General features: G+C 38.5%; 1 protein-coding gene across 2 annotated transcripts in view; it reads right to left on the reverse strand.

The window, feature by feature from the left end:
- ZDHHC17 (zinc finger DHHC-type containing 17) overlaps nt 1–15670 on the reverse strand; it is a 93387-nt gene that overhangs the window by 21979 nt on the left and 55738 nt on the right. For both annotated transcript variants that reach the window (XM_021092815.1, XM_021092816.1), the window contains exons 9-10: nt 891–1033; nt 696–796 (exon numbers count right to left, since the gene is read on the reverse strand). In XM_021092815.1, the coding sequence (XP_020948474.1) occupies nt 696–796; nt 891–1033 (244 nt within the window). The remainder of the gene's footprint in view (nt 1–695; nt 797–890; nt 1034–15670) is intronic.

Consider the following 15670-nt stretch of genomic DNA (forward strand, 5'->3'; position numbering starts at 1 on the left):
AAAATATCAAAAGTTGACAGTGGCCTTATTTCTTCGATGTACACAATGCACACACAAATTTACAATTTCAAATTACATTACTTTCAAAAGTATACTACATTGAAATAATTTGCTGAAGTCAGCAAATTATTTGAAGATATGCTTTTCAGGAAACAAGAGGAAATTAACTCTTACCTACCATAGCAAAATAGTAAGATGTAAGAAAATATTTAGAGGAAAGTTTGATAGTAAAACATAAAAATCACAGTTCAGCAGAAGGGTTTGGGATATGTGTTACAGAATCAGACAAATACATGTATCTACCCCAGCTTTATTAGAGACTAGCTGTGTGGCACTGGACAAGAACCGCTTAACCTATTTAAACTTAAATCTTCTCATCTATAAAATGGAGAAAATAGAACTAATATATAGAATGTGTGCTAAATAAACACTAAGTATTGAAGAAGATGCCCTTTAAAAACAGAATAAATGGTAACTATTATTATTGATGTTAATAAAAGAAGCTTTAAAAAGTAATTTATTAAATATGAAAATTTACTATTTTCTAGGAATATGCCCTTACTATTTTTCTAGGAATATTGTTTTCCCGTAGCTTATCATGAGTAGTTCAGTTCTACCATTAAATCATTGTTAAACACTTGTTTAAATAACAAACAAAAATTGCTTTAGATAAAACCTTAATAACCAAAGGATATCATTCCAAAACCAGAAGAACCATGTCACATACATCCAGAATTTGGTTGCCAAATATATTCCAAGGGGCAATGCACTATGCATTGAATGATCAAAAAAGGATCTGTAAAACATAAGTTTATAAAATTTGAACTCAGTCTTTCATTGTAAAAATAAATATGTCCAGTTAAAAATAAAGTTAAAGACAACACACTTACTTTGAAAGAAATTGTACTGTAGCCCAAACGCCACCATACATTAGCCCTTTAATGAGCCAAGAATCAATATTTAGGTCTGCTATAAACCCAACCAGCCAAATAACTAGGAAAGGAGTTCCTAGCATTACTTTCTGCCGAAATTCCTGTTTAGGGGAGAAAAAAGAGAAAGTTTGGCATGTTTCAAGCAACCCGAATATGAAGCATTACTACCTTTGCGAAAACATACGACAGGAGTGAAATTCACTCATTCAAGCATGCCTACTATGTGCAGATACTATTCAAGGGGCGTCTCTGTCCTCTGGAAAGAGGCAATTTAAGTAAACAATTTAGAAGTACTTATTTACATCTGTGGAAAATGAGAACAGAAGTTGTAGGAGTGGGTCTAGATAAATATAAACGATGCCAGGACCACCTGCTAACACATGGACGGGCTAGAAAACAGTTTATGAAATGTCACCTTGTTGTAACAAAAGCAGTGATAACTAAGGGACAAGGGCCACCAGAATGACCAAAGGTCTGCAAGCTGTATCAGATAAGGAAACCTGAGTGTGCTTAGCCTGGAGAAGATATCGTGAATACATATAAACAGTATAGTAAAACCTTAAAGTAAGAGAGAGAATAAAATCAAACAATCTACACGGTCCTAAGTCCACAGAATGGAGATGATGTGCATCTGAACACATATCAAAACGGTGCTTAATATTTCAGATGTAATTCCAGTTCATTTTTTGTACTGGTCTAATTGTTAGAAATAGTCATAAATATGAAACCTATCTGCTTCCTGTAACATCCAACCAGCTGTATCTACAGAGCAACACAGGCTGTTTCATTCCGTTGTGGCTAGAGAAAACACAATTTCTACCTTAAATTTGTTGAGGTTAGTTTTGTGCCTTAGTATGTGGTCAATCCTTGAGAATATTCCAAGTGCACTTGAAAAGAATGTATACTGGGATTTTTTTAGATACAATGTCCTGAAAATGTCAATTAGGTCTAACTTTTCTATTGTGTCATTCAGCATCGGTTGCCTTATGATCTTCTGCCTAGAGGGTCTGTCCATGGATGTGAGTGGGGTGTGACGGTCTCCTGCTATTAGTGTACTCTCATCACTTTCTCCTTTTATGACTGTTAGTACTTGTGGTATGTATTTGGCTGCTCCTATATTAGGGGCATATTTATTGAGGACTGTAATATCCTCTTCTTGAATGAATCCTTTTATCATTTAATAGTGTCCTCCTTTGTCTTTCTCTATAGGCTTTGTTTTGAAGTCTATTTTGTGTGATATGAGGATTGCATCCTGTTTTCCTGTCTTTTCCATGAAATATCTTTTTCCATACCCTCACTTTCAATTTCTCCATGTCCTTGGCCCTAAAGTGACTCCTCTACAGGCAACATATTGTAGGCTCTTGTTTTTTTTATCCAGACACCCACTCTATGTCTTTTGATTGAAGCATTCACCCACTGACATTTAACTGTCAATAAATATGTGCTTACTGCCATTTTAAACCTTGTTTTCCAGTTGATGCTGTGCTTCTCCTTCTTCCTTTCTTTTATTGGTTGGACAATTTCCTTTTATTTCATGCTTATGCCCTCTTTAGTTTCTGTGAATGTACTGTTTGGTTTTGATTCGTGGTTGCTCTGTTTTTGAAGTATGTTAACCTTTCCTATATCTGCTTACTTTAGACTGATTGTCACATAGGCTCAGACACATTCTAAAAAAAAAAGTCTAGATTTTGTTACTTTTCTTCCCCAAATATTATGATTTTGATGTCCTTTTTTAACATCTTAGCCTTCTGCCATTCTGTGTGTTTATTTCCACTTTTTCAACTGGTTTTTTTTTCCTCCCTTTTAGATCTGTATGCTGGCTTATTTAAGTGATTACTTTCCAGTTGTGATTTCCTCCATCCTATTTCTCCTTACTTCTTTTTTATTTAGAGAAGCCCTTTCAGTATTTCTTTTAGAATGGGTTTAGTATTGCTCTACTTAGTTTTTGTTTGTTGGAAACATTCCTTTTCTCCTTCTACTTTAAATGATATTCTTGGTGGGTAGAGTATGGTAGACCACAAATTTTTCCCATTTAGAATTTTGAATATATCTCGCCACTCTCTTCTGACCTGCAGTACTTTCTGCAGAGCTATCAGCTGATAGTCTTAAGGGGGGGGGTTCCCTTATAATTAACTCTTTCATTTTCCTCTTGCTGCCTTTAGAATCCTCTCCTTATCTTTAAATTTTACCATTTTTCTTATGTCCTCGTGTGGGCCTATTTGGGGCCCTCTCTGCTTCCTGCATCTTGATATCTGTTTCCTTTAGATTTGGAAAGTTTCCAGCCATAATTTCTTCAAATATATTTTCTACCCATTTTTTTCTTCTTCTAGAATCCCCATTATGTGTAGACTGGCACACTTTCTATTATCCCATAGATCTCTTATATTGCTTTCATGTTTTTCATTTGGTTTGCTGTCTGCTGTCCTGATTGGGTGCTTTCCTTTATTCCACCTTCTAACTCACTACTTTGTTTCTCTGCAGTATTCATTCTGTTCTTCAGTGCCTTTAACTCAGCTTAGTCTCTGCAAACTGATTTTCTTTTTTCTTTTTAGGGCGGCACTTGCGGCATATAGAAGTTCCCAGGCTAAGGGTCAAATCAGAGCTACAGTTGCCAGCCTACACCACAGCCACAGCAACTCAGGATCTGAGCCACATGTGCAACCTACACCACAGCTCATGGCAATGCCGGATACCTGACCCACTGAGCAAAGCCAGGGATCGAACCTGCGACCGCATGGATACTAGTCAGATTTGTCTCTGCTGCACCACAATGGGAACTCCTGCAAATGAATTTTCTAATTTTTCTTGGCTCTTCCTTATATTTTCTAGTTCTCTTTCTAAAGTAATCTGCATTACTGTTCACATCCGCTCTTAATTCCTACATATTCGCTCTTAACTCCTTCAGTATTTTCACCATCTCCTTTTTGAACTCAGTGTCTATTAGACTGGAGAGGCCTATTTCACCGTTTGCTGCTTTAGGTGAATTCTCCTGTTCTTTTAACTGGGAATGGTTCCTGAGCTTCTTTGTTTTCCTTATATTTTTCTTACTCTGTGAGTTTAGGGAAATCAGCTACTATAGTTTGAGGGGTTATTTATATGAGAGAGCACCCCTGGGTATTTTGTGAGGAATTACTATTACTTTTTGGTGTGAGGGCTTCTTTTGGTGTGGATGCTTGCTGTCTCTTTCCTCAGCATGTGCAGGCTGTCATCCCCTTGACAGGGTGCTGTGTGTGCTTCCAGGGAGATGGAGGCAATGGGCAGGGCTTGCGGCCAGTGCCTGGTTGCGGGGCCCTTGACAGTGGTGCAAGAGCTGCTGCTAGTTGCAGGGCCCTGGGAAGTGGCCGTGACCCTCAGGTCCGGAGTGTCTGGCAGTGGCATTAGCAGGGCGTGTGCATTCTCAAGGAAGTGAGAGCAACAATGGTTGGTGCTCAGTTGCAGTGCCCTCCTCTATGCCAACCTCTGAGATGACTGGGGCCACAGATGGTGCCCGTTCATGGACCTTTAGTGGTAGTGGGCCACGCTAACCTCTGAAGTCTGAGATGACTGCAGTGGTGTACCCCCACCACCTGCAGACCACACAAGAGGCGCCCCATTGTGCTTACCCTGCACAGGAGGTGCCACCACCAGCAGTCCATGCAAGAGGGGCCCATCACCCATAGCCCAAACAAGAGGTGCCTCACTGCCCATAGCCCAGCCTTCCAAGAGTCCACATCTGCGCAGAGAAAGATATTCTTGCAGCGGTCCGCCCCTCCTCCTCTCGCCCTCCCCAACAATGACACCTTGCTTCTCCTGCAAGCCGAAACCTCCTCCTGGGTTCCCTTGTTTGTGGCCCTCCACTCCCCAGCCCTTGGCATACCCCGCTCCCTAGCCCCCTCCTGGTTCCCTTGTTTGTGGCCCTCCACTCCCCAGCCCTTGGCATACCCCGCTCCCTAGCCCCTCGGGCTATCTCCACATAGCCATCCCTAGCCCTCTCCCTGGAAATGACCTCCGGAATCTGAGTCTCAGTCCCCAGACCCCTTTCGAGAGTCTCAGGCTGTGGTGTCCTAGGAGGCAGTATTGCATGTCTCTCTGCTTTGCCCTTAGCCCAGCTGATGTGCTTTTCTCTGTATTTCTGAGGTTCCTGCAACTTGGCTATCTCCACCTCAGTTAGGTGGCTTCCAAGGTGTGGCTTCCTTTCCTCTTTCACAGCTCCCTCTCAGGAGTGCTAGTCTTGTCCTGATTCCTTTCTCTCCCTCTCTCTCTTTTTTTCCCCTTTTCTTCTACCCAGTTATGTGGAGGGTTTCTTGACTTTTTTGAAGATGTAAGGTCTTCTGACAGCATTCAGAAGCGTTCTGTGCAATTGCTCTACATGTAGATGGTTTTTGATATATTTGTGGGAGAAAGCAAGCACCACGTGTTTCCACTGTCTTGATCTTGCCTCTGGATTTTTTTTTCAAGCAGTCACTTAACATACATATTATAATACTGTAAGACGTAATGGTGAAGTGCTGCTTTTGTAGATATGAAAAAAATTTATTTTTTCTTATATTTCATAATGAACTTTTCAAATATATAGTAAATCTGAAAGAATTTTATAGTGAGTATCTGTATATCTACCACCTAGATTCTACAATTCAGTAATCTTTCTTATCTTTTTTTTTTTTTTTGGCTGCGGCTGTGACATACAGAAGTTCCCAGTCTAGTTTTGAAACCCATACCATAGCAGGGACCAAAGCACAGCAGTGACAGTGCCTGATCCTTAACCCACTGTGCCATGAGGGAACTCCTCAGTAATCTACTTCTTAATTAACCTTTTTATTTTAAAGTAATTGTAGATTCGCCTATAGTGTTAAGTAATCGCTACTCAGGGTTCCCAAATGGCCAGGGTCTTGCACAGCAGTCAAGTATATATCACAACCAGGATAGTGATGTTGACACAGTAAGCTACAGGATACTTTCGCTACTAAAAGAATTCCTCATGTTGTCTTTTTATGGCAACTTCCCTCATAACCTACCTCTAATCCTCATATTAGCCTCTGCTAACCACTAACCTGTTCCACATTTCCATAATTTTGTCATTTTAAGAATTTTATACAAATGGAATTATACAGTACATAACCTTATAGGATTGGCTTTTTCACTTGACATAACTCTCTGGATAAACACTGGTTTATTGCATATACCATTAGTTCACTACTTTTTGTTGCTGAAGACATCAGACCGTATGCACGCATCAGGTTGTTAACCATCCACCCACTGAAGGCCTCCGGGTTGCTTCCATTTTGGGCTCCAGTGGATAAAGCTGACCTAAACATTCACATACACATTTCTGTGTCAACACTAGTTTTCATTTCTCTGGGATAAAGCTTAAGAGTACAGTTTCTGGATCGTATGGTAACTGCATGTTAATTTAATTTTTTCTGCTTTTTATGGCCACACCTGCCGCATATGTAAGTTCCCAGGCTAGGGGTCAAATCAGAAGCTACAGCTGCCAGCCTATGCCACAGCCACAGCATGCAGGAACTAAGCCACATCTGTGACCTACACCACAGCTTACAGCAACACCAGATCCCTGACCCACTGAGTGAGGCCGGGCATCAAACCCAATACTCACGGATACTAGTTGGATTCTTTTCTACTGTGCCACAATGGGAACTCCTTTTTTTTTTTTTTTTTCCGCTTCTTATGGCTGCACCTGTGGTATATGGAAGTTCCCAGGCCAGGGGTCAAATCAGGAGCTACAGCTGCCAGCTTCTGCCACGACCACAGCAATGTAGGATCCAAGCCACATCTGTGATCTACACTGAAGCTCAGAGCAACACCTGATCCCCAACCCACTAAGGAAGGCCAGCGATTGAACCTGCATCCTCATGGATACTAGTTGGATTCATTTCCAACTGCTCCACAATGGGAACTCCTGCATGTTAACTTTTAAAAAAGAAACTGCCAAACTGTTCTCCAGATGCTGCACTGCTCTACGTGTCCTCCAGCAATGTATGAGTTTTTCTGCATCCTCATCAGCATTTGGTGTTACTGTAACTTTTTATTTTTAGTTATGCTGATAGGTGTATGATTATTAAAGTTTTTTTCTTTTTAGGGTCATGCCCACGCATATGGAAATGCCCAGACTAGGGGCTGATTCAGAGCTATAGCCACAGCAACAGCATTACAGGATCCAAGCCGTGTGTGCGACCTACACCACAGTTCACGGCAATGCTGGATCCCCTACCCGCTAATCAAGGACAGGGATTAAACCTGCATCCTCATGGACACTAGTCAGATTTATTATGCTGCGCCACAACAAGAACTCCAGGTGTATTAGACACTGAGGTTTAATATGATTTCCCTGGTGATTAAAATAATGTTGATCATCTTCTCAGGTGCTTACTACCATTTTTAAAACCTTTTTTTTTTTTTGTCTTTTTGCCATTTCTTGGGCCGCTCCTGCGGCATATGGAGGTTCCCAGGCTAGGGGTCCAATTGGAGCTGTAGCCACCGGCCTACACCACAGCCACAGCAACGCGGGATCTGAGCCGAGTCTGCGACCTACACCACAGCTCACGGCAACGCTGGATCCTTAACCCACTGAGCAAGGGCAGGGACGGAACCCGCAACCTCATGGTTCCTAGTCGGATTCCTTAACCACTGCGCCACAACGGGAACTCCTTTAAAACCTTTTTTGGTGAAAATCTCTCTTGTCTTTAGCCTATTTTCTAATTGGATTTGATTTTTCACTGTTGAGTTTTGAAAGGTCTTTATATATTCTGCAAACTAGTCCTCTGTTAGATATGTGGCTTGTAAATACTTCCTCCTAATCTACAGTGTACCTTTTCATCTATTAAACAGAATCTTTTGTAGAACAAAACTTTTAAAATTTGATGAAATCCAAATGATCAATTTTTACCTTTATGGAGCATACTTTTTGTGTCAAATCTCTTTGCCTAGCCCTAGATTTTTAGAGCTTTACATTTTATATTTAAGTCTGGAATCATTTTAATTTTTTAATACAGTGTGAGGTTTGACTAAAGGTTTATTTTTTTTTTTGGCCACATATGCCCAAATGCTCCAGTGTCAACTGTTGAAAAAGCTATCTTTCCTCCAGTGAATTGCTTTTACACTTCTGTCAAACATCAGTGGGCATATCTCCCTGGTTCTAATTCCAGGCTATTTATTCTACCCCACTGATCACCTTATTCCTCCAGCAGCACCACATAGTTTTGATTACTGCAGCTATACAGCAGGTCTTCAAACTGCATAGAGTAATTCTTTTCCAAAACTGTTTTAGCTATTCTAAGTCTACTGCCTTTCCATATAAACTTTAGAATAATCTTGGTTATACAAATTAAAAAACCTTGGAATTAATTATATTACATCTCCATGTTAATTTGGAGACAACTGATATTTACTATGTTGAGTCTTCCAACTCATGATCACAGCATGTCTTTCCACTTATTTACATCACCCTTGATTTCTTTCCCTGGTATTTAAACTTTTTCAGCATACATGTACTTCGCATGTTTAGCTGATTTACACCTAAGTATTTTCTTAATGATTTTTTTTCCATCATAGCTGCTTTACAGTGTTCTGTCAATTTTCTACTGTACAGCAAGGTGACCCAGTCACACATACATATATATATTCTTTTGCTCACATTGTCATGCTCCATCATAAGTGACTAGATATACTTCCCAGTGCTATACAGCAGAATACACCTAATTATTTAAATCTTTTTTTGGGGGGAGAACCAATTTTATTTTATTTTCTTATTTATTTATTTTTTTTATTTTCCCACTGTACAGCAAGGGGGTCAGGTTATCCTTACATGTATACATTACAATTACATTTTTCCCCCACCCTTTCTTCTGTTGCAACATGAGTATCTAGACAAATTTCTCAATGCTATTCAGCAGGATCTCTTGTAAATCTATTCTAAGTTGTGTCTGATAAGACCAAGCTCCCAATCCCTCCCCCTCCCATCAGGCAGCCACAAGTCTTTCTCCAAGTCCATGATTTTCTTTTCTGAGGAGATGTTCATTTCTGCTGGATATTAGATTCCACTAGAAGTGATATCATATGGTATTTGTCTTTGTCTTTCTGGCTCATTTCACTCAGGATGAGATTCTCTAGTTCCATCCATGTTGCTGCAAATGGCATTATGTCATTCTTTTTTATGGCTGAGTAGTATTCCATTGTGTATATATATCACTTCTTCCGAATCCGATCATCTGTCGATGGACATTTGGGTTGCTTCCATGTCTTGGCTATTGTGAATAGTGCTGCAATGAACATGCGGGTGCACGTGTCTCTTTTAAGTAGAGTTTTTCCGGATAGATGCCCAAGAGTGGGATTGCGGGGTCATATGGAAGTTCTATGTATAGATTTCTAAGGTATCTCCAAACTGTTCTCCATAGTGGCTGTACCAGTTTACATTCCCACCAACAGTGCAGGAGGGTTCCCTTTTCTCCACAGCCCCTCCAGCACTTGTTATTTGTGGATTTATTAATGATGGCCATTCTGACTGGTGTGAGGTGGTATCTCATGGTAGTTTTGATTTGCATTTCTCTTATAATCAGCGATGTGAGCATTTTTTCCTGTGTTTGTTGGCCATCTGTATATCTTCTTTGGAGAACAGTCTATTCAGGTCTTTTGCCCATTTTTCCATTGATTGATTGGTTTTTTTGCTGTTGGGTTGTATAAGTTGTTTATATATTCTAGAGATTAAGCCCTTGTCGGTTGCAACATTTGAAACTATTTTCTCCCATTCTGTAAGTTGTCTTTTTGTTTTCTTTTGGGTTTCCTTTGCTGTGCAAAAGCTTTTCAGTTTGATGAGGTCCCATGGGTTTATTTTTGCTCTAGTTTCTATTGCTTTGGGAGACTGACCTGAGAAAATATTCATGATGTTGATGTCAGAGAGTGTTTTGCCTATGTTTTCTTCTAGGAGTTTGATGGTGTCCTGTCGTATATTTAAGTCTTTCAGCCATTTGGAGTTTATTTTTGTGCATGGTGTGAGGGTGTGTTCTAGTTTCATTGCTTTGCATGCAGCTGTCCAGGTTTCCCAGCAATGCTTGCTGAATAGACTTTCCTTTTCCCATTTGAGGTTCTTGCCTCCTTTGTCAAAGATTAATTGACCATAGGTGTCAGGGTTTATTTCCGGATTCTCTATTCTGTTCCATTGGTCTGTCTGACTGTTTTGATACCAGTACCACGCTGTTTTGATGACTGTGGCTTTGTAGTATTTCTTGAAGTCTGGGAGAGTTATGCCTCCTGCTTGGTTTTTGTTTCTCAGGATTGCTTTGGCGATTCTGGGTCTTTTGTGGTTCCATATAAATGTTTGGATTGTTTGTTCTAGTTCTGTGAAAAATGTCATGGGTAATTTGATAGGGATTGCATTGAATCTGTAGATTGTTTTGGGTAGTATGGCCATTTTTACAATATTGATTTTCCCAATCCAGGAACATGGAATATCTTTCCATTTCTTTACATCTTCTTTGATTTCTTTGATTAAAGTTTTATAGTTCTCGGCATATAGGTCCTTTACCTCCTTGGTCAGGTGTATTCCGAGGTATTTGATTTTGTGAGGTGCAATTTTAAAAGGTATTATATTTTTGTATTCCTTTTCTAATATTTCATTGCTGGTATACAGAAATGCAACTGACTTCTGAATGTTAATCTTATATCCTGCTACTTTGCTGAATTTATTAATCAGTTCGAGAGAATCAATTTTAAATGGTACTTTTTTTTAAATTTTGGCATCCACATTTTTATTGCCAAGTATATAGAAATAAAAGATTTTTACATTTCATCTTATATTCTATGACCCCGATGAACTCATTAATTAGCTCTAGGGGACTATTCTGTAGATTCCTTGGGGTTAGATCCCTAACCCTAACCCTAAAGAGACAAAAAACAAAAACAAAAACAAAACCCTGAACAAAAACCATATGATTATTTCTGTAGATACATAAAAACCTTCTGACAGAATACGATATCCATTTATTATTATTATTATTATTATTTTTAGGGCTGCACCCGCAGCATATGGAGGTTCCTAGGCTAGGGGTCTAATGAGAGCTATAGCTGCCGTCCTGCACCACAGCCACAGCAACAGCAACGCCAGATCCAAGCCACGTCTTCAACCTGCACCACAGCTCACAGCAACGCCAGATCCTTCACCCACTGAGTGAGGTCAGGGATCAAACCCACAACCTCATGGTTCCTAGTCGGATTCTTTCCGCTGCACCATGATGGGAACGTCCCTCAACAGAACAAAGGCCCTATGTGACAAACCCACAGATACCATCACACCTAATGGTGAAACGCTGAAGGCAATGCCCTCTAAGATCAGGTACATGACAAGGATGCCTACGCTTGCCACTTTTATTCAACACAATAAAGAAGTGTTCGCCACCACAATGAGAAAAGAAAAAGAAATAAAAGAAATCCAAATTGGAAAGGAAGAAGTAAAACCATCACTGTTTGCAGATGATGTGATACTATATACAGAAAACCTTAAAAATACTATCAAGAAACTATCAGAACTAGTAAGTGAAGTAAGTAAATTTGTAGGATACAAAATTAATAAATAAAACTCTGTTGTTTCTATATGCTTGTAACAAACCATCAGAAAGAGAAATTAAGAAAGCAACCCCAGGAGTTCCCGTCGTGGCGCAGTGGTTAACGAATCCGACTAGGAACCATGAGGTTGCGGGTTCCATCCCTGCCCTTGCTCAGTGGGTTAACGATCCGGCGTTGCCGTGAGCTGTGGTATAGGTCGCAGACGCGGCTTAGATCCCGAGTTGCTGTGGCTCTGGCGTAGGCTGGTGGCTACAGCTCCGATTCAACCCCTAGCCTGGGAACCTCCATATGCCGCGGGAGTGGCCCAAGAAATAGCAACAACAGCAACAACAACAACAACAGACAAAAAAGACACAAGACAAAAAAAAAAAAAAAAAAAAAAAAAAAAAAAAAAAAAAGAAAGCAACCCCATTTACAAGTGCATCAAAAAGAATACACTATATAGGAATAAAGATAACCAGAGTACAAAATATAGGATTTGTACTCTGAAAACTCGGTAAGACATTGATGAAAGAAACCAAAGATGACAATAAATGGAAAAACCTTCCATTCTCATAGACTGGAAGAATTAATATTGTTAAAATGACCATATTACCCAAGGCAATCTACAGATGCAATGCAGTTCCTAACAAAATACCAGTGACATTTTTCACACAAAATTCTACAATTTTATGGAAACACAAAAAGATCCTGAATAGCCAAAGCCATCTAGAGAAATAAGAACAAAGCTGAAGTATCATACTCCCTGATTTCAAACTATACGGCAAAGGTGCAGTAATCAAAACAGTATGTGACTGGATCACTTTGCTGTGCAATAGAAACTGACAGAACACTATAAATCAACTATAATGGAAAAAATAAAAATCATAAAAAAAATCCATAAAAAAAACCCAGTATGGCACTGGCACAAAAACAGACACACACATCAATACAATAGAGTAGAGAGCACAGAAATAAACCCATGCATATATCTGATCAGTTAATCTACAACAAAGGAGGCAAGAACATAAAACAAGAGGGAAAAAAAACTCTTCAGTAAATGGTATTGGGAAAACTGGACAGCTACATGTAAAAAAATCAAACTGGACTAATTTCTCACATAATATACAGAAATAAACTCAAAATGAATAAAGACTTAAATGTAAAAACTGAAAACATAAAACTCCTAGAAGAAAACAGGCAGTATGCTTTCTCAACAATATTTCTTTTGGATCTGCCTCCTCAGGCAAAGGAAACAAAACCCAAAATAAACAAATGGGATTGCATGAAACTAAAAAGTTTTCCACAGTAAAAGAAAACTAACAACAACAACAACAAACCTAAAAGGCAGCCCCACTGAATGGGAGAAGATATCTGAAAATAATACTTCTAATAAAGGGTTGATATCCAAAATAAACAACTTATACAAATCAACATCAAAAAAACAAACAACCCAATTATAAAATGAGCAGAGGACCTGAATAGGCATTTTTTTCAAAGAAGGCATACAGATGACCAAAAGACACATGAAAAGATGCTCAACATCACTAATCATCAGAGAAATGCACATCAAAACCACAACGGAATACCATGTCACACCTGTGAGACTGGCTGTCACCAAAAACAAGAAATAACAAATGTTGGCAAGGATGTGGAGAAAAGGGAATCCTTATGCACTGTATAAGAACTGTGAACTGGTACAGCCACTATAGAAAATAGTACGGAGGGTCTCAAAAAATTAAAACTAGAACTGCCACATAACCCAGCAATTTCACTTCAGGGTTTACTGAAAGAAAGCTAAAAGACTAATTTGAGAAAATAAATACAACTCAATGTTCACTGCAGTGTTATTTACAATAGCCAAGATATGGAAGCAACTTAAGTGCCCATCAATAGATAAATGGGCACAAAAATGTGATCTATATAAACAATGGAGTATTACTCAGTCATACAAAAGGAAATCTTTCCATTTTTTACAACATGAATGGATCTAGAGGTATTATGCTAGGTGAAATAAGTCAGATACACACAAATACTATATGATCTTACATGAGGAATCTAAAACAACAAACCAAACAAAACAAAAACAGGCTCACAGATGTAGAAAACAAGCAGGTAGCTGTCAGGGGGGAGGGGGATGGGTAGTAAAAGAGGTGAAAGGGATTAAGAAGTACAAATGTCTAGTTATAAAATAAATAAGCCATAGGATGTAATATACAGCGCAAGTAATACAGTCAATAATACTGTAAAAAATTTGAATAGGGCAAATGATTACTAGACTTAATGTGTGATTACTACATAATGTATGCAAACATCAAATCACTACACTGTATATCTGAAAACTGACATAAGGCTGTATATCAACATTTCAATTAAAGAAAGTTGTGTTTACACTACATTATAGTTTATGAGGTGTGTAATAGCTATATGTGTTAAAAAATGCACATACTTTAATTTAAAAAATACATTATTGATAAAACTTGCTGTCATCTGAGCCTTCATCAAGTTTTTGCTGATGGAGGGTCTGAAATATTTGAAGAACTACCAAAATGTAACAGAGATAAGAAGTAAGCAAATGCTGCTGGAAAAATGTTACCAACAAGACTTGTTTGATGTATGTTTGTAAGCCACAAACTTCACTTAAAAAAAAAAAAGTATCTGCGAAATGCAATATAATGAAGTATGCCTGTAGTCTTCCTTTTTGTACTGTCTTTGTCTGGTTTGGGGATGAGGGTAACATACGTCATTTCCATTCTGTTACTTGCCCATATTAGCAACTTGCCAATATTCTTGTATGTGAAGCCAGTTTCCTACAGATAGCACACAGTTGAATCATACTTTATAATAATCTACACTGCCAGTATCTTTTAATTGGTATACTTAGACCACTTACAGTTAAGGTAATTATTGATATGTTAGGGTTTAAATTTATTTTATTTTTCGTTTTGTGTTTGTTCTATTTTTGTTTCTCTGTTTTCTTTTTCCTGCCTTCTTGTGGGTTGCTGAAAAGCTTTTTAGAATTTTTAGAATTCTATGTTATCTATAGTGTTTTTGAGTATATCTCTTTGTATAACTTTTTTAGTGGTTACTCTATCATACTAAATAGACTTATCACAGTGCGCTGGTGTTATGTTACCAATTCAAATGAAGTGTGGTAACTTTACTTCCATTTAGTCCTCTATCCTCCCCTCTTACCATTGTAAACTGTCTCAAATATGTTCTCTACATAAATTTAGATCCAAATCAAATAGTATTATAATTTTGGCTTCAACTGTCAAGCATAATCTGGAAGACATAAGAAGGAAAGTCTACTGTATTTACCCATAATCTTGCTTTCCACGATCTTATGTTCCAAGAGTCTTTCTTTTATTACTCTCTTCTGCCTAGAGAATTTCTCTTAGCCATTCCTTCAGGGTAGGTTTGCTGGCCACAAATTCTTTTAGTTTTCAGATCTGAAAATGTGTTGATTACTCTTTCATTCCAAAAAGATATTTTCATTGGATATAAGATTCTGGGTTGACGGTTATTTCCATCCAGCGCTTAGAAAATGTGGCAGCTCCTTCCGTCTCTATCGTTTCTGATGAGAAATTCACTCACTGATATTTGAATAGCTTTACCCCTACTAGTAGGGGATTTCAAGATTTTTACTTCATGGTCTTTGGTTTCCATGAAAGAAGTTTACCTATGATGTGTTCAGTTTGGATTTCTTTGAGTTTATTCTGTATAGGGTTTGTACCACTTAATCTACAGTCTGTCTCTGCAAATTTGGGTTTTGTTTTTTTGTGGGGTTTTTTTTTTTTTTTTTTTGGCCATTATATCTTTGAATACTTTTTCAGCCTCGCTTTTTTTTTTCCCCCTCTTTTTCTGGGACTCTAGTCATATCAATATTAGATACTCTGTTATAACCACAGGTCCCTCAAGTTCTGCTTTTTTTTTCCAGTTTATTTCCTCTGCTGTTAGAAACAGGTAACTTTTATTGTCTATCTTCAAGGTCATTGATTCTTTTCTCCATTCCCTCTCTTCTGCTGTTGAGCTCTTCCACTAAGTCTTATTTTGGTTATTACAATCTTCAGGTTTAAAACTTCCATTTGGTTCTTCTTTATATTCTATTTCTTTCTTTCTTTCCTTTTCTTCTTTTTGGCCACACATGTGGCATGTGGAAGTTCCTGGGCCAGGGACTGAATCTGCACCACAGCAATAACCAA

Source organism: Sus scrofa, chromosome 5 (genome assembly GCF_000003025.6).
Source record: "Sus scrofa isolate TJ Tabasco breed Duroc chromosome 5, Sscrofa11.1, whole genome shotgun sequence".
NCBI classification, from domain to species: domain Eukaryota; kingdom Metazoa; phylum Chordata; class Mammalia; order Artiodactyla; family Suidae; genus Sus; species Sus scrofa.